Source organism: Heliangelus exortis, chromosome 1, assembly GCF_036169615.1.
Source record: "Heliangelus exortis chromosome 1, bHelExo1.hap1, whole genome shotgun sequence".
NCBI lineage: Eukaryota > Metazoa > Chordata > Aves > Apodiformes > Trochilidae > Heliangelus > Heliangelus exortis.
In genome coordinates, this window is record NC_092422.1 from 824,958 (window position 1) to 850,841 (window position 25,884).

The 25,884-nt window shown below is 48.4% G+C and overlaps 1 protein-coding gene across 1 annotated transcript in view; it reads left to right on the top strand.

Annotated features, from left to right (window-relative positions):
- RNF169 (ring finger protein 169) overlaps window positions 1-25,813 on the top strand; it is a 40,989-nt gene extending 15,176 nt beyond the window's left edge. The window contains 5 exon segments of the mRNA XM_071757608.1: window positions 10,254-10,330; window positions 18,567-18,713; window positions 19,558-19,670; window positions 20,345-20,444; window positions 23,965-25,813. Of these exon segments, the coding sequence (XP_071613709.1) occupies window positions 10,254-10,330; window positions 18,567-18,713; window positions 19,558-19,670; window positions 20,345-20,444; window positions 23,965-25,173 (1,646 nt within the window). The 3' untranslated portion in view covers window positions 25,174-25,813.
- Window positions 25,814-25,884: the final 71 nt, after the last annotated feature.

The following is a 25,884-nucleotide window of genomic DNA, read 5'->3' on the forward strand; positions in this document are numbered from 1 at the left end:
CCTAAGAGTGTCCAGGGACAGGACAAGGGAAATGGTTTCAAACTGAAGGAGAAGGGGTTCAGACTGGATCTTAGGAAGAAATTCCTCAGGTGGTGAGACTCTGGGACAGATTTCCCAGAGAAATTGTGGATGTCCCCTCCCTGGAGGTGTTCAGGACCAGGCTGGATGAGGCTTGGAGCTTCCTTGTCTGGATGAGAGAGCAGCTGAGCTGAAAAGGTCTCCATGAGCCCAAAGGATGTCAGCACTAAACTGCATCTTGCAAAAATTATTAATTTCATGACTTAGATTAATTACCAATTCTTCATCCCACTCCTTAGAGTTTCTCCATTTGAGTTTCTTCCCTCTGCTGCCTTCATACCCCAGAAATGCCTCCCCAGCCACCTCTGCTCCTCCTTTCTTCCCAAAGACATAAAGGTTTTGAATTCCTTTGCAGGGATTCCTCAGATTTTCTTGCTTAATTTCCTTCTGCATTCCTGTCCAGACAGGGGACAGCTTGAAGAGAAGACTCCAGGGGGACCTTAGAGCTGCCCCCCAGTCCCTGAAGGAACCTCCAGGAAGGATGGAGAGGGACTTTTCCTAAGAGTGTCCAGGGACAGGACAAGGGAAATGGATTTAAACTGAAGGAGAAGAGGTTCAGACTGGATCTTAGGAAGAAATTCCTCAGGTGATGAGACTCTGGGACAGATTTCCCAGAGAAATTGTGGATGTCCCCTCCCTGGAGGTGTTCAGGACCAGGCTGGATGAGGCTCGGAGCTTCCTTGTCTGGATGAGAGAGCAGCTGAGCTGAAAAGGTCTCCATGAGGCCAAAGGATGTCAGCACTAAACTGCATCTTGCAAAAATTATTAATTTAATGACTTAGATTAATTACCAATTCTTCATCCCACTCCTTACAGTTTCTCCATTTGAGTTTCTTCCCTCTGCTGCCTTCATACCCCACAAATACCTCCCCAGCCACCTCTGCTCCTCCTTTCTTCCCAAAGACATAAAGATTTTGAATTCCTTTGCAGGGATTCCTCAGATTTTCTTGCTTAATTTCCTTCTGCATTCCTGTCCAGACAGGGGACAATGCAGGAAGCAGTTCTTGGCCCTTTTTGGGCCACCTTGTTATTTACTACTTGATTTTGTGCTTCTGTTTCTCTCCAAACAGTCTCAGTTTTTGGGAAACATTACAGCTTGAAGGGAAAACTCCAGGGGGACCTTAGAGCTGTGTCCCAATCCCTGAAGGGAACCTCCAGGAAGGATGGAGAGGGACTTTTCCTAAGAGTGTCCAGGGACAGGACAAGGGAAATGGATTTAAACTGAAGGAGAAGAGGTTCAGACTGGATCTTAGGAAGAAATTCCTCAGGTGGTGAGACTCTGGGACAGATTTCCCAGAGAAATTGTGGATGTCCCCCCCCTGGAGGTGTTCAGGACCAGGCTGGATGAGGCTTGGAGCTTCCTTGTCTGGATGAGAGAGCAGCTGAGCTGAAAAGGTCTCCATGAGGCCAAAGGATGTCAGCACTAAACTGCATCTTGCAAAAATTATTAATTTAATGACTTAGATTAATTACCAATTCTTCATCCCACTCCTTAGAGTTTCTCCATTTGAGTTTCTTCCCTCTGCTGCCTTCATACCCCACAAATACCTCCCCAGCCACCTCTGCTCCTCCTTTCTTCCCAAAGACATAAAGGTTTTTAATTCCTTTGTAGGGATTCCTCAGATTTTCTTGCTTAATTTCCTTCTGCATTCCTGTCCAGACAGGGGACAGCTTGAAGAGAAGACTCCAGGGGGACCTTAGAGCTGCCCCCCAATCCCTGAAGGGAACCTCCAGGAAGGATGGAGAGGGACTTTTCCTAAGAGTGTCCAGGGACAGGACAAGGGAAATGGATTTAAACTGAAGGAGAAGAGGTTCAGACTGGATCTTAGGAAGAAATTCCTCAGCTGGTGAGACTCTGGGACAGATTTCCCAGAGAAATTGTGGATGTCCCCTCCCTGGAGGTGTTCAGGACCAGGTTGGATGAGGTTTGGAGCATCCTGGGCTGGATGAGAGGTGTCCCTGGGCATGGCAGGGAGGAGATGAGCTCTGAGGTCCCTTCCAACCTGAGCCATTCTATGATTCTGTGATCACTCTCCAAACAATTAAGTTTTCATTTGTTTCTCTGCCCTCATTAATTGATGGATCCTTTTTGTTTTCTGACTTGCTTTTCATGCATGTCTAGATCCCCTTTTTGATGGCTTTTTGTGCCTTTCTCCAAGTCAAGCTTTGGAAAAATGGAGAAACAGAGCAAGAGGTGAGGGGGCAGCAATGCTTTGTGTGCATAAACCAAGCAAACATAAACCAAGCAAAATTAGGTGATTCTCCACCTCTGTTCACCCCCCCACAATTCTGTGTCCAGGTCTGGAGTTCTCAGAAGTCAGGAACCTGTTGGGAATAGTCCATGAAAATTATCTAAAGGCTGAAGCAGCTCTGTGTGGAACCAGGAGGAGAAAGTTGGGGTTGTTCAACCTGGAGAAGGCTCTGGGGAGACCTCAGAGCAGCCTTTTTACCAAGGCCTGTGCTGGCAGGAGAAGGGGAAATGGCTTTAAACTGAAAGAGAGGAGGTTTAGGTTGGAAATAAGGAGAAAATTCCTTAAAATGAGGGTGGGGAGTTAAGTTGTGGATGCCCCATCATGGGAAGCTTGGTGAGGTTGGAGGAAGCTTTGAGCAACTTGGTCTGGTGGAAGAGAATGGAATCATGGAATTGTTTAGGTTGGAAAAGACCTTTAAGATCCTTGTGCTTTAAGATCATGAAGTGCTAAGGGTTTAGAGATGACAGTCCCCATGCAGCCTGTCCCTGCTCCATAAAAAGCTGTGATTTATTTATTAATTAATTAAACTTAATTAAATTTATTAATTAAATTCAATTCCACCTCTGTTTCCCTCCTCGTCTGGTGGGATGGCTGCTTGGATGGGTTCAATTTAAAGGTTGTCCATGGAAAGGAATAAAATAATAAAAGAAATATTGCTTTTTTAGGGGCAGTAGCAGCAGAACCATGAGACTGTCAGAATCCCAACTGAGTCCCAGTTGTAAATAAAACTGCTGAATGTCCCAGTCCCTGGCAGCAGATGTGAACTCAGTGACCTTCAAAGGTCCCTTCCAACCCAACCCCAAATCTGTGATTCCATGAAAATCTGTTGGGAAGACTCATCACAGGGTGGTTATTGAAATTTCTGCTACCAGGCTATTTAGGATGTAGCAAGTGAAGGAGAAATGACAGAATGTTCACAGCTATCAACCACAGAAACATTTTTATAGTTTTCATCTCCTACTTCAGCTGCAACTCCAGGCTCAGAACTGCATTAAATCAGCTTTTGTCCCATTTCACTCAGCACAAGAACTGCTCTGGAGGCTGTTGTGGTATGAGAGCTGCTTTGAGGTGAAAAAGCTGGTTTTGGAAGCTTGCAATTTTGTTTGGTTTTTTTTTTTTTTTTAGTAGATTGGTCTTAGCTTGCCTCAGTCCTGTCTCTGGTTTTCTGTGACCTCAGATGCCACGGGCAGAGCAGGAGAAGGGGCCTGGTGGTGCCACATGTGATGGAATCATGGAATGGGTTGGGTTGGAAGAGACCTTCAGGATCATTTAATTCCAACCCCTGGATGTGCAGGGACCCCTCCCACAGCCCAGGTTGCTCCAAGCCCCATCCAACCTGGGCTGAGACACTGCCAGGGATGGGGCAGCCACAGCTTCCTTGGGCACCCTGGGACAGGGGCTCAGCACCCTCACCCCAAACAATTTCTCCCTCCCCAAGATCTCCTCTCCATCTCCCCTCTTGCAGCTGGAAACCCTTCCCCCTCGTCCCATCCCTCCAGGCCCTTGTCCCAGGTCCCTCCCCAGCTTTCCTGGAGCCCCTTCAGGCACTGGAAGCTGCTCCAAGGGCTCCCCAGAACCTTCTTCTCCTTCTCCTTCTCCTTCTCCTTCTCCTTCTTCTCCTTCTTCTTCTCCTTCTCCTTCTTCTCCTTCTCCTTCTCCTTCTCCTTCTCCTTCTCCTTCTCCTTCTCCTTCTCCTTCTCCTTCTCCTTCTCCTTCTCCTTCTCCTTCTCCTTCTCCTTCTCCTTCTCCTTCTCCTTCTCCTTCTCCTTCTCCTTCTCCTTCTCCTTCTCCTTCTCCTCCTCCTTCTCCTTCTCCTTCCCTCCTCTCCTCTCTCCTCTCCTCTCCTCCAGACTGAACACCCCCAACTCTCTCAACCTGTTCCAGACTCTCCCCACCCTCAAATTCCAGAATTTCTTCCCCATCTCCAACCTCAAGCTCCCCTTTCTCTCCAAGTTTTAACCCATTTCCCTTCTCCTCTCCCTACCCCCCCGTGTCCAAAGCCCTCCCCCAGCTTTCCTGCAGACCCAAGTCCTTCTCCCACCAGGATGTGACAGCCCTGACTCTTCCTGCAGCTCCCACCTCACTTCTACTTAGGAAGAAGTTGCAGATCTGTAGCCTAAAAGTTCTTGAGTTTCCATTTTTTATGCTTGAAAATCTGCCCTGATTTGCCAACACAGAGCTATAAATCCACATGAAATATTCCACTGGAATATCATCATGTAACTTCTTGATAAAATTAACCTTCTTTTCAAAGAACTTAGATAACTACCCTTGGAAAACTCTTTCCAAACCTCTCTGCTTTCATCAGAAGACTTCGAACTGCTTGGGTTGTGTTTTGAAAACATGAGGATCTCATCCTCATCTGCAAGTACAAACAGTAACTGCTGGGAGTGAGAAGGAAAAACAGGGAGAAACCATGCAGTGCTACAGGCTGGGGACAGAGTGGTTGGAGAGCAGCCAGACAGAGAGGGGATTGGCAGGAAGCTGAAGAGGAGGCAGCAGTGTGCCCAGGTGGCCAAGAAGGCCAATGGCATCCTGGGCTGGCTGAGGAAGAGCGTGGCCAGCAGGTCCAGGGAAGGGATTCTGCCCCTGTGCTCAGCTCTGGGGAGGCCAGAGCTTGAGTCCTGTGTCCAGTTCTGGGCCCCTGAGCTCAGGAAGGAGCTTGAGGTGCTGGAGCAGGTCCAAAGGAGGCAACTGGGCTGGGGAAGGGATCCAGCAGAAATGCTGTGAGGAAGGGCTGAGGGAGCTGGGGGTGTTGAGGCTGGAGAAGAGGAGGCTCAGGGGAGACCTCATCACTCTCTCCAAGTCCCTGAAAGGAGGTTGGAGCCAGGGGGGGGTTGGGCTCTTTTCCCAGGCAACTCTCAGCAAGACAAGAGGCCATGGTCTCAAGTTGTGCCAGGGGAGGTTTAGGTTGGACATTAGAAAGAATTTCTTGATGGAGAGGGGGATCAGGCATTGGAATGGGCTGCCCAGGGAAGGGGTGGATTCTCCATCCCTGGAGATATTTCCAAAGAGCCTGGATGTGGCACTGAGTGCCATGGGCTGGGAACCACGGGGGGAGTGGATCAAGGGTTGGACTTGAGGAGCTCTGAGCTCCCTTTCAACCCAGACAATTCTAGGATTCTATGATTATCCCTGCCAGGAATAAAGGGAAGCTGCAAACTCTGCTGAAGGTTTCCATGGAAGCTGAGGATGAGGGGGATTTTCTACCATGGGTGGATGGCATCAGTTTGGGGCCAAACCCAGAAGTTTGGGGAACCAGAAAGTTTCTGTATGGAGTTCAGCTCCTTTTTTTATTCCACCCATGTGGCTGAATACAAATATTAAATGTCAAATGTGCTGGGCAGGAGTGGGGATTGATGGAGAGGCTGTGGGATGCACATTGCTGTGGGATAACCTTGGAAGGATGGAGCCATTCAAGGGCTGCAAGTTCAGTGCCTCTTACAAGGAGAACCAACATTAATTAGAAAATCTTTTGCCCTCTCCAATAGTGCAGAAACCAAGTGGTTTTTTCCCCAAGATGACAATATAGTGAAGCTCTTCTCCACCAGCATAAAGGAGGAGGATGTTGGGATTCATCCTTCCACTCTGATGGAAGGAGCATCCCTCTGCCAACATTCCCAACAACTCTTCCAAGTCAGCATCATTCTGGTATCAGCACCAAAATGTCTCTGTTGAGCTGCAGTTTGCCTTAGAGAAGCAAGCAGCAGGAGTTTTGTTGGCTTCTGGGAGAGCTTTCAGTGTTTTCCAGCACCTGAGGGGCTGAAGGAGCTGGGGATCTTCAGCCTGGAGAAAAAAAAAAATATTCCAGGGAAATATTGCCTCCACCAAAATAAAGTCTTCCTTGCTGCATCTTCAGCCCAGAGCTGCCTCCTGTGGAGATGGGGAGCAGATTATTACAACCTGTGGAGAGACAGAATGAGGGAGCTGGGGGTGTTCAGCCTGGAGAAAAAAAAAATATTCCATGGAGACCTCAGAGTGACCTCCCAGTATCTGAAGGGTCCTACAGGAAGGCTGCAGAGGGACTGTTTGCAAGGGCCTGGAGGGATGGGATGAGGGGCAATGGCTTTAAATTGGATTTAAATTGGATATCAGGAAAAACTGACCCTGGAGACACTGGAGAGGTTGTCCCAGGGGTCCTAAACCTGGCTCAGAACCATTGGGAATCTCAGCATGGGATTGAGGATCAGGGTTTAGGGAGCAGCCCTGCAGAACAGGACTTGGGGGGTGAAAATGAGCCAAAAGTCTCTGTTTGCAGCCCAGAAAATCAATCCCAGCCTGGGCTGTGTCACAAGGAGGGTGGCAGCAGGACCAGAGAGGAGATTTTCCTCACCTGAAGGATTGAATCCAGGTCTGGAGCCTGAGGACAGGAAGGACATGGAGCTGATGGAGAGGGTCCAAAAATGATCAGGGGGTTGGGAACACCTCTCCTGGGAACACAGAATGAGGGAGCTGGGGGTGTTCAGCCTGGAGAAAAAAAAAAAGGCTCCAGGGAGACCTCAGAGTGACCTCCCAGTATCTGAAGGCTCCTACAGGAAGGCTGCAGAGGGACTGTTTGCAAGGGCCTGGAGGGACAGGATGAGGGGCAATGGCTTTAAATTGGATTTAAATTGGATATCAGGAAAAACTGACCCTGGAGACACTGGAGAGGTTGTCCCAAGGGTCCTAAACCTGGCTCAGAACCATTGGGAATCTCAGCATGGGATTGAGGATCAGGGTTTAGAGAGCAGCCCTGCAGAACAGGACTTGGGGGGTGAAAATGAGCCAAAAGTGTCTGTTTGCAGCCCAGAAAATCAATCCCAGCCTGGGCTGTGTCACAAGGAGGGTGGCAGCAGGAACAGAGAGGAGATTTTCCTCACCTGGAGGATTGAATCCAGGTCTGGAGCCTGAGGACAGGAAGGACATGGAGCTGATGGAGAGGGTCCAAAAATGATCAGGGGGTTGGGAACACCTCTCCTGGGAAGGCAGAATGAGGGAGCTGGGGGTGTTCAGCCTGCAGAAAAAAAAAATATTCCGTGGAGACCTCAGAGTGACCTCCCAGTATCTGAAGGGTCCTACAGGAAGGCTGCAGAGGGACTGTTTGCAAGGGCCTGGAGGGATGGGATGAGGGGCAATGGCTTTAAATTAGAGGAGATTTAGATTGGATGTCAGGAAAAAGTTCTGTACCAGGAGGGGGGTGGAAAACTGGCAGAGGTTGCCCAGGGAGGTGGTTGAGGTCTCATCCCTGGAGATGTTCAAGGTGAGGCTTGAGGAGGCTCTGAGCACCCTGAGCTGGGTGAGGGTGTCCCTGATACTGCAGGGGTTTTACTAAATGACCTTCAGAGGTCCCTTCAACCCAAATTATTCCATGATTCCATGATCTTGAAGGTCCCTTCCAACCCAAATTATTCCATAATTCTGTGATTTTACCCAAAGGAGGTCTGCAAGGATGCTGGGGAGGTCGTGAAGTGATAGGACAGGGGGTGATGGCTTTGAACTGGAAGAGTCTCCTCTTTTTAAGATTTAGGTTAATCATGAGGAAGAAATTCTTGAATTTGAGGGTGCTGAGCCCCTGTCCCAGGGTGCCCAAGGAAGCTGTGGCTGCCCCATCCCTGGCATCTCAGCCCAGGTTGGATGGGGCTTGGAGCAACCTGGGCTGTGGGAGGGGTCCCTGCCCATGGAATTGGGGTTGGAATTAGAAGATCTTTCAGGTCCCTTCCAACCCAAAAGCTGCCCATACATTTTTGGTTTGATCTCATCACCAGAGGCAGAAATAAGGTGTCTCTAGCTGTTGACCCATCTATAAAATATACAAATTGATGCATAAAGATGTTAAAAGATAAAATTACCTCCACCTGATGTTGGAGCAGCAGCTAAACCAGCACAATTCCCTAAATAAATGTTCTTCCAGATCCCATCTGGCTTGTTGAAGCCACGTAAGCAATGAAAGAGTTGATGTGGCTTTTCTTTCCTGGTTCCCTCAGGTTGGCTCATGGGGTTTTTATTACCCTGGAGGGAAAAAATTTACACCTTTAGAGCTGTGAAGATAAAACCTGAGACAAGCCTGAAACATTCAGGAGTAATTGAAGGTTGCTGCAGGCACATTACAGATTGCAGCTGCTCTTGGGAAGTGTTTCTGGAAGTCCAGCTTGATAAAATTCCCCAAGAACTGGAACTGCTCAAGGACACAATTGGAAAAAAAAAAAAAATAATAACATTTTGAGAGGCTGGTGGAAGGTTTCCAGCCTGGCTGGTTGCAGAAGCAGGAGGAATGCAGCCTGGCCTCCCCAGCTCAGGATTTTTCTCACATATGTCAGGATATTTTGAATCAGAGGTTTTTTCTCACACATGTTGGGATATTTTCAATCGTTGAATTGTAGGTTTTTATCACATGGGTTGGGATATTTTGGATGTTTTCCTTCCCAAATGATCCTGGTTTGCACAGGCGTGCCAGAAAGGGGGAATAACAACTCTTGTTCTAAACCAAACCAAACCAAAACCAAAATGACAAAAAAAAACCCCAAGCTTACATTCTGGGTGCTTGATACTTGATTACAAGAGTTGTTGTTTTGGATTTTTTTCCCTTTTTAAAGCAAACTTTGAAAAAAATCCTCAGTGGTTTGTTCAGCTCTGGCTTTGGCAGCAGGAGGGAGGCTCAGGAGTTTGCACTCAAAATCCTCAGCACTGTGGAGAGACTGAAGATTCCTCTAAGAACCTGAAAAGCAAACTGGTGGAAGGCAGGACAGGTGCAAGAAGGATTTAATCAGTCATTTAAATGAGATATTTTAGCACCAGGGCTGTGACCTGACCCCAAGGAGGTGGCAAATGTGACAGTGCAGCTGGGGATGCTGGAGGAAGCTGCTTGGTGGTGGAAGGATTTACCCCACCAGGAAGTTGGCAACGTGCTGAATAAAAAATAAATAGGACTAAAAAAGCTTCCTAAAAAAAACCAAAACCATGAGGTGGAGCTGCTAGTTTCATTTTAGCTGGGAAAAAGGAAATACCACTGATGCTTCCCCCTTTTAATTCCTGAGTGCAGGATTTTGGGATGATGAGCTGGGCTGCACGCTGCCTGCAGCATCAGGGCTGAGCCAGGATGGTTGTTTAGGGGTTGTTGGTTTATTCTGATTGTTCCCTTTTCCATCCAAGCTCCTCTGTCTGTTGTGCAACTTGCCCAGACTTGAGCTCCAAAGGAGCTTGGAGAGCCACTCTAAAGAAAAAAAGAGTTTGGAGAGTAAAAAACCCCCAGGGCTGGAGGTTCAGCTGCAACCCTCTGCCAAGACCCTTTTTGGGGTCAGAATTCCCAAGGGGGAAGGGAGGAAGCAGGAGCAGGATGGAGCTGCCTGCCCAACCATCTTCAGAATCTTGACCTCAGGGAGTGCTTTGCAAGCAGAATAAATTCAGGGCTTGCTCCAGGGAGGCACCACAAGGAGCTGCCAAGCTGAGGGGGATGTGGAGGTGGAAAAAGACCATTTATATAAAAAATAGTGGTCATTCTTGATGTGCACAGCTGTAAATTCAGGGTGTTGTGGTGCTGCTGTCAGCCTGTTTCATAGCTACCTGGCTGGAGCAGGTGCTTTAAGCCTGGTTTTATTTCTAGGGCTCTGCTTCCCTGTGACATCTCAGGGCTGTTCCTTAACCTCTGTGTTTGCATCCTCCTGATCCACTCCCCTGGTTGCTTTAACTGCTTGTGGAGAGCTCCTGAGGCTCTCACTTGAAACTCTGGAAGCACAAAAGGGTTTTACTTGGCCACCCTCCTCCTGGTGTTCCTGTGGGTGAAACAGAGCAGTGTCACAGCAGAAACGTGTGCTTGGCAAAAAAACCAAAAAGGTGCTGCAGGATCCTCCTGTGGGGATCTCACCCTTTTGGGGAAATAAGAAGACAACTCCAGTCAGACTCTAAAAGGTGTTTCCTTTCTTTTTTTTTTTCCCCTTCTCTTTCCAGACTTTATATTCAGAGCACCCATTAAATTAAGCAAACCAGGGGAACTCCGAGAAGAATATGAAAGCCAGCTAAGGAAGGTACAGTATCCTCTGTCATTCCAGTTTGTCTTCCAGAAGAACTTGGATTTCCTGCAGAAATGCATCCTACCTATCAGGAAACTCATAGGGCTTTGTATTGTAACAAAGGTCATTTATTCCCTTGATGCTGTTCAGCCAGTTCAGGGAAATGTTGGCAGTAATTGAGCATTTAGAAGCCAGATTTTGCTGTCTTAGGCTCCTTTCCAGAACGTGGCAGTGTCCCTTCCTTGGTGGACCTGGAATGATTCTTCAGCTGTACAGGGTTTATTAGAGCATCAGGATTTGTGGGTGGAATTCCATAAAGGCTTTTGCAGCAGGAACATCCTTCTCAGAAGCCATCTCTCCTAAACTGGAGCTTCCTATTTTTAGACAAGAAAAAAAAAAAAAAAAAAAAAAAAAAAAGTCATTTGAAGACAAAAAGATTAAAAAAAAAAACTGAGAAGGGAGGAAAAGCTTTGCAGCTGTTTCAGAGTTAAAGTCTGGGAAAATCTTTTCTAAATTTTCAAAAGGAATTTAGTTTTTGGTCTTCACTGGAGTTGTTGAACTCTCTCCAGTTACATTTCTGGAGGCTGCTTGCTTTTTAAGTGAGAAACATTACAAGTGAAACCAAGCACTGCTGCAGCCCAGCAGATGATGATTTCCATCACAACCCCTCTCTAAAACATTCCTGCTGAAGCAACTTGCTAAAACATCCCTGTTTCTGTCATCCCTTCCTCTGCCTGGACCCTCCTGCCAAACCAGTGTGGACTCTGCCCTGGTGCTGGTGTCTGTGGCAAGAAATTTAATCACTTTTTCAGGGGGTTTGATCTCTGTCAGGGTGATTTTCCTTGGAGATGTGTCCAGCCTCTCACACTGATTATTTACCTGCTGGGGAAATAATTGAGTTATTGGGTTTTTTTCCCTTCATTAAAGAATTTTCTTTAGGTTTTCACTTGAAGCTCTCAACAAATTGGGCAGCTGATGGTTGGTTAGAAAAAAAGTTTTGCCCAACCAAGTGATGCTGCCTGGGAAAATCCTTCCTAGGTGGTATTTAGGGTGTAAATAACTACTCTGGGAAATGCATAGATGGGAGGAAACAATTTAAAAATGCAGAAGGGTTCTCTCTCCTGCTTCCCCATGAGTACAGTTACTGATGGGCAGTGTCACTGCAGGAATTAGTAGGGGTTAAGTGTTGCTGTACTATTAGTAGTAGTACTGGGAGTAAGAGGACTGCTCAGCCTGGAGAAGAGAAGGCTGAGAGGGGATCTCTGAATGTCCATCAAGAGCTGAGGGCTGGGGCAAGAGGAAGGGGACAATCTCTGTTCAGGGGTGCCCAGGAACAGGACAAGGAAGAATGGGGTGGAGCTGGAACGTGGGAAGTTCCACATAAATAGAAGGAAGAACTTTTTCCCTGGGAGGCTGAGGGAGCCCTGGCCCAGGCTGCCCAGAGAGGTTCTGGAGTCTCCTTCTCTGGAGATTTTCCAACCCCCCCTGGATGTGTTCTGTGTGTCCTGCCCTGGGGGATCCTGCTGGGACAGGGGGGTTGGGCTGGATCAGCTCCAGAGCTCCCTTCCAACCCCTAAAATTCTGTAATTCTGTGAATAACTTTGGCTGAGTGTGACCTTTCATTGAGTGATCTTAAGAAATGCAAACTCTCTGTGGTCCAGGTGACTTTCCTTGGGGAGGTGAGGATGCTTTGTGTGACAAAACTTGTGTCTTGTGGCATGCAAGTGCTGTGCCACAACCTTGCACATGCAGCACACACAACCCCATGGGGAGCTCCAGGCTGGGCAGAGAGTGGCAGAAAGGGAGCTGGGATTGCCAGGAAGCTGAAGAGGAGGCAGCAGTGTGCCCAGGTGGCCAAGAAGGCCAATGGCATCCTGGGCTGGCTGAGGAAGAGCGTGGCCAGCAGGTCCAGGGAAGGGATTCTGCCCCTGTGCTCAGCTCTGGGGAGGCCAGAGCTTGAGTCCTGTGTCCAGTTCTGGGCCCCTGAGCTCAGGAAGGAGCTTGAGGTGCTGGAGCAGGTCCAAAGGAGGCAACTGGGCTGGGGAAGGGATCCAGCAGAAATGCTGTGAGGAAGGGCTGAGGGAGCTGGGGGTGTTGAGGCTGGAGAAGAGGAGGCTCAGGGGAGACCTCATCACTCTCTCCAAGTCCCTGAAAGGAGGTTGGAGCCAGGGGGGGTTGGGCTCTTTTCCCAGGCAACTCTCAGCAAGACAAGAGGCCATGGTCTCAAGTTGTGCCAGGGGAGGTTTAGGTTGGACATTAGAAAGAATTTCTTGATGGAGAGGGGGATCAGGCATTGGAATGGGCTGCCCAGGGAAGGGGTGGATTCTCCATCCCTGGAGATATTTCCAAAGAGCCTGGATGTGGCACTGAGTGCCATGGGCTGGGAACCACGGGGGGAGTGGATCAAGGGTTGGACTTGAGGAGCTCTGAGCTCCCTTCCAACCCAGACAATTCTATGATTCTATGATTTTTACCAAGAGTGAGACACTTTGTTAAGAAACAGATGGTTTAGGCAGCAGTGTAAGGCTTAAGAGTGCTCCAGTCTTCCTCCTATAAAAATCTGGTTTATTAACTCAAACACACATCTCTGTATATGGCAATTTTTTTTTTCACTATAAACTTTGGGATGAGTTTACTCAGGGTATCTCTGACTTAAAGAAGAAATAAAGCTTTTTATAGAGATACTAACTGGAAACTTTGCAAGGGTTTTAGGAATCCCTGTAATAATAGGGATTAATAGGGATTAATGGTAATAGTTGGAGTTAACTCCTCATTGCTTCTGCCAGATTTCTTGCTTGATGTCTTCATTCCAGCTGCAAGGTCAGAATTTCCCAGGTGTCCAGAGGAGCAGGAATCACCTGAGTTCATGGGGACAGGATTTTAACTCCTCTAGACTGATTCCTGCCTGGATTTTCTGGAAGGATTAAACCATCCTTTCTCCCATGGCCCATTAAAAAATTTATAGTAGTGTTGCATCCATGCAGGACAAAGTGAGTGGGTTCTTTGTCACTGTTTGCTAATCCTCATCTCCCCATTACTGACTTTTAATCCAATTTATAGAAAGTCCTGTTAAGCACCATTTGAAGCATAGTCAGGGGGCAGATAAAGAGATTTTTGCATCTACTGCTTGACTACAAGAAAAAAAAAGGTACCACACTGCCAACACTTTCAGTTCCCCACCACTCAAAAGGAAATAATTTAATATTTTGGGGCATTTTGGGCATGTTTTTGTCTCACTCCTCTTCAGCCTCCTGCCTTCCCCTTTCTGCTGACTGGGAGATGGGGTTTCTTTTCCCCCACTCCTGATTTAAACTCATTTTTTATGAACTTTGCCTGCAAGAGCTGTGGTGTGGGGGAGATGATCTGAATCATCATCTGTCAGAAAAAGGCATTTTGGGTGCACTCAAGCTTTTTCTTCATTCCAAGCAAAACTGGGGCTGTTGCCCACTTAGTGGAACTTTCTTGATGTCTCTGAACTTCTGAGATGGGCAGGAGAAGGGGAGAGCTCAGAGGTTTGGGAATCAAACCTGGTTTATAACTGGGGTTCCCTCCATGTCTTGAGCCAAGAGGTATCATCTCTTCTTGGGGGGTGAAAATGAGCCAAAAGTGTCTGTTTGCAGCCCAGAAAATCAATCCCAGCCTGGGCTGTGTCACAAGGAGGGTGGCAGCAGGAACAGAGAGGGGATTTTGCTCACCTGGAGGATTGAATCCAGGTCTGGAGCCTGAGGACAGGAAGGACATGGAGCTGATGGAGAGGGTCCAAAAATGATCAGGGGGCTGGGAACACCTCTCCTGGGAAGGCAGAATGAGGGAGCTGGGGGTGTTCAGCCTGGAGAAAAAAAAAATATTCCCTGGAGACCTCAGAGTGACCTCCCAGTATCTGAAGGGTCCTACAGGAAGGCTGCAGAGGGACTGTTTGCAAGGGCCTGGAGGGACAGGATGAGGGGCAATGGCTTTAAATTGGATTTAAATTGGATATCAGGAAAAATTGACCCTGGAGACACTGGAGAGGTTGTCCCAAGGGTCCTAAACCTGGCTCAGAACCATTGGGAATCTCAGCATGGGATTGAGGATCAGGGTTTAGAGAGCAGCCCTGCAGAACAGGACTTGGGGGGTGAAAATGAGTCAAAAGTGTCTGTTTGCAGCCCAGAAAATCAATCCCAGCCTGGGCTGTGTCACAAGGAGGGTGGCAGCAGGAACAGAGAGGAGATTTTCCTCACCTGGAGGATTGCATCCAGGTCTGGAGCCTGAGGACAGGAAGGACATGGAGCTGATGGAGAGGGTCCAAAAATGATCAGGGGGTTGGGAACACCTCTCCTGGGAAGGCAGAATGAGGGAGCTGGGGGTGTTCAGCCTGGAGAAAAAAAAAAAAAGGCTCCAGGGAGTTGCTTTCTTAGAGCCACTGCAGATGGAAGAATATCTGAGAGCATTTTTTTTTTTTTGTTGAAGAAATTATTAGTTTGGGTTGAAGCAGCACTTCTGGTTAAGACAAGAAACTTTAGGCAGTCCTGTGGGTTTTTTTGTTGTGTGGTTTTTCTTTCTTTTTTCTGTTTTTTAGGTTATTAAAAGTGCCTCAACACTGCAGTAGAAAATCTCTAAGAAAATTCTCCCTTCCTTACACCAGGCTTCTGTGTTGGGATTAGCAGAGATAATTGAGGTGCTGATCTTATGGAGGGTGCTGGAAAAATGGAACATGTGCTCCAGGGAGGTGGTTGAGGTCTCACTCATCCCTTAGAGGCATCTCAGAGGTCTTTTCCAACCATGACAATTCTGTGATTTTGCTTTTTTTTTTTTTTTTTTTTAGCTTGCTATCATTTTGCCTCCATCAAAGTAAAGTCTTCCTTGCTGCATCTTCAGCCCAGAGCTGCCTCCTGTGGAGATGGGGAGCAGATTATTATAACCTGGGGAGAGGCAGAATGAGGGAGCTGGGGGTGTTCAGCCTGGAGAACAAAAAAATTTTCCATGGAGACCTCAGAGTGACCTCCCAGTATCTGAAGGCTCCTACAGGAAGGCTGCAGAGGGACTGTTTGCAAGGGCCTGGAGGGACAGGATGAGGGGCAATGGCTTTAAATTGGATTTAAATTGGATATCAGGAAAAACTGAGACTGGAGACACTGGAGAGGTTGTCCCAAGGGTCCTAAACCTGGCTCAGAACCATTGGGAATCTCAGCATGGGATTGAGGATCAGGGTTTAGAGAGCAGCCCTGCAGAACAGGACTTGGGGGGTGAAAATGAGTCAAATGGGGGCTGTTTATTGGGAAAAGGTGGTGGAAAGGAGAAAAATGGGGGTTTTGGGGCTTGGGTAACAAGTCTGCAGCAAAGAAATCCTGTTAGAAATTGGGAGTTTGTTCCCTGGGATCAGAGCAAAATAATGGAGCAGGACAGGGAGCCCATCAGAGGAATGGAAAAAAATTCAGATCAGGAAGAAAAAAGTCTCTGCAGGGTGATCCTGGCCAGGAAGAGGTTGTGGACACTGAATATTGACTTGGGTTGGTTAAAAGGGATCAGTAATGATGGGTTGTGATTTTTTGGAAGGACAAAGTATTTGCACTTCTCTGAAATCCCCTTTTTTTTTTGACCCACTGTCAGTATTACTGACTGGGCTTCCAGAAGTTCAGGAGTGGGCAGGGAATCTTCTAGGAAGATAAAGGAATATGTGGGGACTGGAAGTGAATGGAAAGCACTTTAGAAGGAACAGCACAAAAAAAAAAACCAAAAAAAAAACCCAATAAGGCTTCCAGGGTTGAAAAAGGATGGGAAGTGCAGCTGGGGAAATCCTACAGCTCAATAGGATTTCTTGAGCAGTTTCTGGGTTTGGGAAATGCAGTTGGGCAAAAGGTAGATAAAATAATTCTAATTGCCAGAGAAAAAAAGAAAAAAACCTCTTAAGATGCACTGAAATTAAAGAAAAACAGAAGGAAATGCAGCCTGCCCAGTGTGGAGCATGGGCAGCAGGCAGGATCCTGTGGATCCATGTACCTTGAATCCCAGATCCTGGCATTTTCTTGGAGTTCTCATCTGCATTTGGGCTTTACCTGATAAACTATTCAAGCTTTGGGTCTCCAGTTGGCCATCAGAGGGTTAGATAATCTCTCTGGGTCTTCTCCATCCCCAGTCATCAATGAAACAATCTTGATTTTATTGGTTTCCACATGGGAATTGCTGCCTCTGATCAATTTTAATTCAGGTGATGCTGTCTGAGCCTCCCAAATTCTGTGTGCTTTGATGTGTTTGGTTCGAAGAGTAAAAATGCAATGTCCTGTTCTGCACATTTTTATTTGTGGTGTAACTGTCTCCAAATAGGCAAAAAAATCTTTTGTCTCATTATTTTACAAAATGGTGTGGGAGAGGAGTCTCTGGCAAAGCCTGGATTCAACAGAGCCTTGGCTCTTCTGCAAAGAAGAAAATATCCAAGACATTTGGGTAAAGTGCATAAACTTCAGGCTGAGAAAAATGAGTTTATTCAGCCTGGAGAAGAGAAGGCTGAGGGGAGACCTTCTGAGGATGTTCCAGGGGGCTCCAAAGCAGCTGGAGACTCCCTGTTCCCATGGAGTCCCATGGAGAAGCCAAGGGGCAATGGGCACAAGGTGCTCCTGGGGAGGTTCTGATGGGACACGAGAGGAAAATTGTTCAGCCTGAGGACAGTCAGAGCTTGGAATGGTCTCCCAGGGGAAGGGGGGGATTCCCCCACTTGGGGAAGTTGGAAGTCTCAGCTCCAGGGGGTGCTGGGACAGCTCAGATAAATAATAATATTAAAAAGGTTGGAGCAGAGGGGCCTTGAGGTCCCTTCCCACCTGGGATTGGGGAATTCTATAAAGTGCTGTAGGAACAAACTGATCTGTAGAAACTTCCAGTGCCTGAAGGGGCTCCAGGAAAGCTGGGGAGGGACTTGGGACAAGGACCTGGAGGGATGGGATGAGGGGGAAGGGTTTCCAGCTGCCAGAGGGGAGATGGAGAAGAGATGGGAGGGAGAACTTTTTCTCCTGACAATAACCCCTCTTCCCTCCCCCTTAGGGCTATGGGGGTGGAAGGAGTGGTGGCTGCCACATCCCCTTCCTTGCAGGGCAGATTCTGCACCCAAGGCCTCCTCCTTCTCACATCAACAATAATAACATTAAAAGGGTTGGAGCAGAGGGGCCTTGAGGTCCCTTCCCACCTGGGATTCTGTAATCCCAGAATTCTGAGATTCTGAGATCCCACCTGAGGGATTCTGTAAAGTGATGCAGAAAGAAAATGATCTGTAGAAACTTCCAGTGCCTGAAGGGGCTCCAGGAAAGCTGGGGAGGGACTTGGGACAAGGGCCTGGAGGGATGGGATGAGGGGGAAGGGTTTCCAGCTGCAAGAGGGGAGATTTAGGAAATTTTAGGAAGAAATTCTTGAATTTGAGGGTGCTGAGCTCCTGTCCCAGGGTGCCCAAGGAAGCTGTGGCTGCCCCATCCCTGGCAGTGTCTCAGCCCAGGTTGGATCAGCCCAGCTCTCCAGTCTGTCCAGGTCCCTCTGCAGAGCCCTCCTGCCTTCCAGCTGATCCACACTCCCCCCAGCTTGGGGTCACCTGTGAATTTGCTGCTGATGGACTCAATCCCCTCATCTCAATCCTCACTAAAGATATTAAACAGCACTGGGCCCAACACTGATCCCTGGGGGACACCACGGCCGCCATTTTGATGCAGCCCCGTTCAGCACCACTCTCTGGGCCCGGCCCTCCAGCCAGTTCCTAACCCAGCACAGATGCCCCTGGCCAAGCTGTGGCCTGACAGCTTTTTCAGGAGAATCCTGTGGGAGATGGTGTCAAAGGCCTTGCCTTTTCTTCTGGGCAGTTTTTAGGGTTGTTGTCACCAAAAGTGCAGGACCCGGCACTTGGAATGTTGAACCTCATCCCCTTGGGATCAGCCCAACTCTCCAGTCTCTCCAGGTCCCTCTGCAGAGCCCTCCTGCCTTCCAGCTGATCCACACTCCCCCCAGCTTGGGGTCACCTGGGAATTTGCTGCTGATGGACTCAATCCCCTCATTTAAATCCTCACTAAAGATATTAAACAGCACTGGGCCCAACACTGATCCCTGGGGGACACCACAAGTGATGCAGAAACAAACAGATCTTCACAGCATTGCTGGGAGGGAAGCTGTGGCTCTTTATAGAGAAATGCAGAAAACACAAAATTAAATGATGTAGCCAGACTCTTGGAAAATCATTTGCTGGCAACCAGGACTTAAAGCATTTTAAATCTTCTGTCTCTTTTGTCATCCTCTGCAGCTAAGAGAAGAAAAGCTCCAAGAAGAAAAAGCTTCTGAGGATCTGATTCACAAGTTCATTCTGGATGAAGTGGACGTAGGAAAAAAGAAAATGGAAGAGCAGCAGAAAAAAGATGACTCTTTAGTGCTTAAAGTAAACCAAGAGTGTGTAAGTCAGCTTGTGCTTCTCTTTTCACATCGTGGACACTGAGTGGTGGGGAAAATGCTGCTCAGGCTCAGTCCTGGAAAAAAGGAGAGAGATTTTTTTAAGACCTTGTCTAGCTGAGTTTCTGCTGTTCCTGCCCATTGAAACTGGGAGCTTCCTTCCCTTGACACAGGGAGCTTTCCAGGATAAGTTAATGAGTTATTTTATGACTTTAGACATTTTTTTAGAGGTTTCTGTCCCCCCTTTTACCCTCTCTACTCATGACTGAAGGTTCAAGCTGCAGAGGTAATGGCTCTGCTTTTGCATCCCTGGTCTTCAGGCAGGTGTGCATTTTCATGGTGCTATAAAATCAATTAATCTTAATGATCCATGAATCTTTACACTCCAGGTGTAGCCTACAGGAGCCCAGCAGATTCTTCATGCTGAGTTTTGCCTCTTTCTCATTTCAGTCCTGAGGCTCTGCAGGAAATGCTCTTAAGATTTCTGATAGGCTGAAACGTGGGTGCTAAATAACATCCCTAGCACCTCCTTTGTTGGACACACTTCCTTGATGAATAAATTAATTCTCTTCAATGCCTGCCATCTATACAGATGAGCTTTGTGCTAATTTTTGCATTATTTATGCTTTTGAGGCCAGGCTCTGAGCTGGTTTAGCTCCAGTCAGCAGAGCCACACGAGCACCTACATCTGCTGGCAGATTTCCTCCTCAATTTATATCCTTTAGGTGTAATCAGAAGGGGGTTGGGGGACTGGAGGATTTTGAATAATGTTTGCACGAGAGAGCTTTATTTTCCAAGTGATTCTTTTTGTTGTACATGTCAGTTAACTCTTCCTTGATTGACTTCAGTTTCCTGAACGTCTCTCGGATTCAGAGAATGAAGAACCATTCCAGGGCAAGCAAAGCCATCGTTCAGCTTTTGTCTCCAAGACCAGTGCCTACTCCTTTGCTTTCCTTTCAGGGTAAGGTGCTGAGACTTTATTTAAATGATTTATTTAATAATATCTGTTGCAGGGGTTCTTTAGGCTGCTGTCCTCAACACACCTGAGATGCTTTAAGTAAAGCGTTTGTTCCAATCCCAAAGAAAGGAGCATTTGAATGGAAGTTTAGAATAATTAATTGCTACAGTACAGCATCCCTCTGATTACCTCCTACCTGTTATAAAATCCACAGGGGTAATGAAGTTCCTGTCCATCCCATCAAGCAAAAAAAAAAAAAAAATTTTTGCCTGTAAGTAAAAATGAAATCATTAAAGTACAAAACTCCAGCGTGCCAAATCCTTTTCCAGCACAAGTTCTAGGAGATAACATCCCAGCAGCTTATCAGGGAAAGCTCTTTCCTGATGCCCTGGAAGCAGCTGAGCAGTTTTCACACCAGGGGCCCAGAGGTTTCCAGAGCATCATTAATTCTTATTCATTAATTACAAGCTGTAAGTGGAGGTGTCAGTGCAGAGCCCTGGAACTCAGACCAGGGCTGTGCAGCACATCCAAGGTTCCTGGATCCCTTTGCCCTGAGAGCACAGGAGGCATCTCCTACAGATTATTGATGCCTCCCCCACAGGGAAAGGGGCTGCCAGGGCTGTTGGGCTGCTTGTTCCTCAGGTCATGAACAATCTTCTCACCCATCTGCTTTTCAGGAACCTGACTGCCAAGGTGGAAAGGAGTCGGAGCTGTAATGACACCATTCAGGAGAGATCAAAGAGCAGGCAGAGAGCAGCCCCAGCCAACAAAACAAAGGTACTGCCTGCATCTGGAAATGTAGGATTTCTGGGTGTAAAACATTCTTACCTGAGGTGACACAATGCCTGTAATCTGGAGATAGAAAATGCTGTGTTTGTGGTGCTGCCAGCCTGGTGTTATCCCCACGAGGCCAATCACATCCTTGCAGCTCACAATAAAAAGCTGCTAGGTGAGAAAGGAAGAAGCAGAAAAGTTGACAGCTTGCAGAGTTGTTTGTTAGCATTGGAGGGTAACTGGGAAGTTGGAAGGAATCATAAAATCACAGACTGGTTTTGGCCAGGTTGCCCAAGGAAGCTGTGGCTGCCCCATCCCTGGAATCTCAGCCCAGGTTGGATGGGGCTTGGAGCAACCTGGGCTGTGGGAGGGGTCCCTGCACATCCAGGGGTTGGAACTGGAGGAGCTGGAAGGTCCCTTCCAACCCAAACCACTCTTGGATTCTATCCTACAAAGTTATTTTTGACATTTTGGGGTACAACAGTAGCAGTTGTGCTTCAGGAAGATGAGTTTGCATTGGGGAATAGCACAGTGCTGATTTCTGAGCAGAACTGGATATTCATGGAATCATGGAATGGTTTGGGTTGGAAGGGACCTCCAAGATCTCCCATTTTCAAGGCCCTGCATGGGCAAATACCTCAGCACTGTGTGTGGCTCCTGGCACACCAGGGGACAGACAGAGCCCCTTTTGGGGACAACACCATCTGCTGTAGACCCTGTCCCAGGGTGCCCAAGGAAGCTGTGGCTGCCCCATCCCTGGCAGTGTCTCAGCCCAGGTTGGATGGGGCTTGGAGCAACCTGGGCTGTGGGAGGGGTCCCTGCACATCCAGGGGTTGGAACTGGAGGAGCTTTAAGATCCCTTCCAAACCAAACCATTCTGTAATTCCATGGGGATTCTGTCTTGCTTGGAAAATGGAGGAATTTCCCACTGAGTTGACCCCTGTGAGCACCAAGCTGTGCAGCTCTGAGGCTGCAATCAAGGCTCATGGTCCAGTTCCCATCTAAGCTGATCAGAGCCAGACTGAGCTCACAACAAGGGTCCTGACCTTCTCTCCCAGGACTTTGTGTTTCTTTTAAGTAGATGGCTTAATTGGACCTGGCCAATTAAGAGCTGTCCTACAAAGGTGTTCCACAAACTTATTTTGACCTCAAAATGGAGTGGAAACAGCTCTCTTTAGGGCTAAGCAGGAAAAATATCATTGTTCAAAGAAGCTGCTGGATAAAATCATTTCATCTTGGAGAAGAATAATGCCATTTCCAGTTGTGGAAATGCCCAGCTTTTATTTCTGATTTATATGGGGCTGGATTCTCTCACATTCCAGATGTAGCAGCATTAAGAGATGGTTTGGGAGTTGACAGGAGGAGAAAAAATTCTGCTCTCCAGCTCTTCTAGAGGTTGTCTCAGGCAGTGCCCAGCGTGGTGTCCATGGTGTGGTCATCAGGGTGGTCCCACCAGCCTGGCCCAGGCACATCCACACCTTTCATAGAATCATAGAATCCTAGAATTGTCTGGGTTAGAAGGGAGCTCAGAGCTCCTCAAGTCCAACCCTTGATCCACTCCCCCCGTGGTTCCCAGCCCATGGCACTCAGTGCCACATCCAGGCTCTTTGGAAATATCTCCAGGGATGGAGAATCCACCCCTTCCCTGGGCAGCCCATTCCAATGCCTGATCCCCCTCTCCATCAAGAAATTCTTTCTAATGTCCAACCTAAACCTCCCCTGGCACAACTTGAGACCATGGCCTCTTGTCTTGCTGAGAGTTGCCTGGGAAAAGAGCCCAACCCCCCCCTGGCTCCAACCTCCTTTCAGGGACTTGGAGAGAGTGATGAGGTCTCCCCTGAGCCTCCTCTTCTCCAGCCTCAACACCCCCAGCTCCCTCAGCCCTTCCTCACAGCATTTCTGCTGGATCCCTTCACCAGCCCAGTTGCCTCCTTTGGACCTGCTCCAGCACCTCAAGCTCCTTCCTGAGCTCAGGGGCCCAGAACTGGACACAGGACTCAAGCTCTGGCCTCCCCAGAGCTGAGCACAGGGTCATGACATTTTGCAGTGCAGTGTGTTAAGCCCAGGGCAGGTATTTATTCTGCTCTCCTCTGGCTCAGCAGGGAGCAAACAACCCTTTGGAAATGATTTCCCTTGAAGGGGGTGGCTTCTTGCAGCCAGAGGCATTTAAAAGGCATTTGGAGCTGGTCATTAAGGCCATGGCTCAGGAGTTAGAGGATGGGGTTGGTCAGAGGTTGGACTGATGAGCTTGGAGGTCTCTCCCAACCTAAACCACTCTGGGATTCTGGGAGGGGTGCAGTGCTTCTTGGTTTCTTCTTGTCTTGCCCCTGTGTTAAGCATTTTGCCACCAGTGATTGCCACTTTTGACAGGAACAGCTTTTACACCCAAACAAACCTGAGCCTCAGATTGTGCTGGGTTCTGGGGATCCCCTTGAGAAGGTGCCATGACCTGCAGATGTTGCCACCACTCTTCTAGAGAGCTCTCCAGCTGTCCTGCTGCAGGAGCTGGGTGTGGGAACCTCATCTTCTCCTCCTCTCCTGTTTCTCCATCTCCTCATCTCCTGTTTCTCCACCTTCTCCTCATCTCCTCTTTCTCCATCTCCTCCTCTCCTCTTTCTCCATCTTCTCCTCATCTCCTCTTTCTCCATCTCCTTCTCTCCTGTTTCTCCATCTCCTCATCTCCTCTTTCTCCATCTTCTCCTCATCTCCTTTTTCTCCATCTCACCTCCTGTTTCTCCATCTCCTATTATCCTTTTTCTCCATCTCCTCCTCTCCTTTTTCTCCATCTCCTTCTCTCCTTTTTCTCCATCTCCTTCTCTCCTGCTTCTCCATCTCCTCCTCTCCTGTTCCTCCATCTCCTCATCTTCTGTTTCTCCATCTCCTCCTCTCCTGTTTCTCCATCTCCTCATCTCCTCTTTCTCCACCTTCTCCTCCTCTCCTCTTTCTTCATCTCCTTCTCTCCTGTTTCTCCATCTCCTCCTCTCCTGCTTCTACATCTCCTCCTCTCCTGTTTCTCCATCTCCTCCTCTCCTGCTTCTCCATCTCCTCCTCTCCTGTTTCTCCATCTCCTCCTCTCCTGTTTCTCCATCTCCTTCTCTCCTGTTTCTCCATCTCCTCCTCTCCTCTTTCTCCATCTCCTCATCTCCTCTTTCTCCACCTTCTCCTCCTCTCCTCTTTCTCCACCTTCTCCTCCTCTTCTCTTTCTCCATCTTCTCATCTGCTGTTTCTCCATCTCCTCTCCTGTTTCTCCACCTTCTCCTCCTCTCCTGCTTCTCCATCTCCTCCTCTCCTGTTTCTCCACCTTCTCCTCCTCTCCTCTCTCCATCTTCTCATCTTCTGTTTCTCCATCTCCTCCTCTCCTCTTTCTCCACCTTCTCCTCCTCTCCTCTTTCTCCACCTTCTCCTCATCTCCTCTTTCTCCACCTTCTCCTCATCTCCTGTTTCTCCACCTTCTCCTCCTCTCCTCTTTCTCCACCTTCTCCTCACGTGCAACCTCTCTGAGCTCTGCTGCTTTGCCTTGCAGGTTCCCCCCGTCACCAGCACGCCCACACCTCTGGTTGGGGTTTTGCTGTCCACCCAGAACAGTCGTTGCCTCTCTGCCCCTGACCTGACAGCAGAGAAACGTTTGCTCCTCAATCCCATCTCCTCCCTCTCCTCCCTGCACAAACCAGAGAGATCCATCAGCCCCGAGAGCAACGACAGCATCTCGGAGGAGCTCAACCACTTCAAGCCCATTGTCTGCTCCCCGTGTACTCCTCCCAAGAGGCTTCCTGATGGCAGAGTCCTGAGTCCCCTGATCATCAAATCCACCCCTAGGAACCTCAACAGGAGCCTGCAGAAACCCACCACCTACGAGGCCAGTCCTAGGATCCTGAAAAAATGGGAGCAGATCTTTCAGGAGCGCCAAATGAAAAAGACTCTCTCGAAAGCCACCCTCACCTCCTTGGCTTTGGAGCCTGGGGAAGACGGTCCCGTTCCTGAGGTCACCAACTCCAGCACGTGCCCTAAAGAGCAGGATGGTCACCTCCCCCCTGCCACAGCAGGGGACCCCCATCCCGAGGGGGATTCCTTCCCTTCCATCAGCGAAATGAAACCGGGAAGAGGGAGCGAGAGGAAGAGAGATTCCCAAGCCTTAACGACAGCAGAGGACACCACCACCAACAGCACCCCCAACAGGTCAAATGTCACCTCCCTCAACACACGAGTGGCTGAAATCCCAGACCTAAAAGTCAACACCTTCCTGGACAAACCCTGTCTCAGCCTCGGCCCGAAAATGCTGAGCAGGAGACTCCTGGGGGGGGTCAGCGCGTCGCTGCCGGCGGTGACAACGCTGGGTGACAACGGCAGCCTCGGGGGCCCTGTCAAGCCACCAGGGAAAAAACAGCTGAAATACCTGAACAACAGTGAGCTGATCAACGTGCAGAACAGCACCTGCAGCTCCGTGGAGAACATCCTTGGGGAGCAACCTCCTTCCCTGAGAAGGGGTCGGAAGAGACGCTGCAAAACGAAGCACTTGGAGCACAACGGCTCCGTCAAGAGACTGAGGCACGGGGCAGGGGAGGGGGGTTTGGCTCCTGAGGTGGAGCAGAAACTCCAGCAGGAGGAGGAGGACAGGAGGTTGGCCCTGCACCTGCAGAGGATTTTTGACAGTGAGAACAGGACAGTGGAGAGGAGGAAAGTCAGGGTGGATCGGTACCTGCTGCGGTCCAAGAGCACTCTGGGTGCCAAGTAGCACTGGTGGCTGATGTTGCCTTTCTAGAGGACAATAATGAGGTTTATCAGATTGTCTTATAGGAAAGCTAATTTTTATTTTTTTTATTTTTTTTTTTTTTGGTCATACTTCCACCCACAGCAATTGGTTGGTTGGTTGGGTTGGTTTTTTGGTTTTTTTTTTCATTCTGGTGGTAAAAGGCTTGTAGGTCCAGTTCAGAGAGAAGCCAGAGTCCTTTCAGATGAACAAAAAATAAGAGAGAATGGGAAACAAATCCTTTTGGTCTGAAAGAAGTGTCCCTCATCCCTGTGAATACTCTGCAATGCCTCTGCATGCAGGCAGTGACATTTGGGTTCCCCAGACAGGAGGGTTGTGTCTTGTTGGGATCAGGACCTTGCCCATTCCTTGCCTTGTTGCTTCAGTATTCCAAGAGAAATCTGACCTCTGCTTGCAGAGAGCACAGGAGGCTTTTTCTGTCCCCCAAAAAATCTCCTCTTTGCCTCCCCTCTGTTGGGAATCCATATTTCTGCTAGGAAATACCAAACTGATGCCCTTATAAATGAATGTATCTCACTGTCTGCACCAGCAGCACAGAGCAGAGGTTGCTTTCTTTAAGTAGAAAGCTAAATGCAGTGAAAAAAAAAAGAAAAGAAAAGAAGAATTTTACTGAAACACCTTCTAGGAACTTGTACCTTCCTTTTAGTGACACAGCAAGGAGCTCAGGTAGAAAAA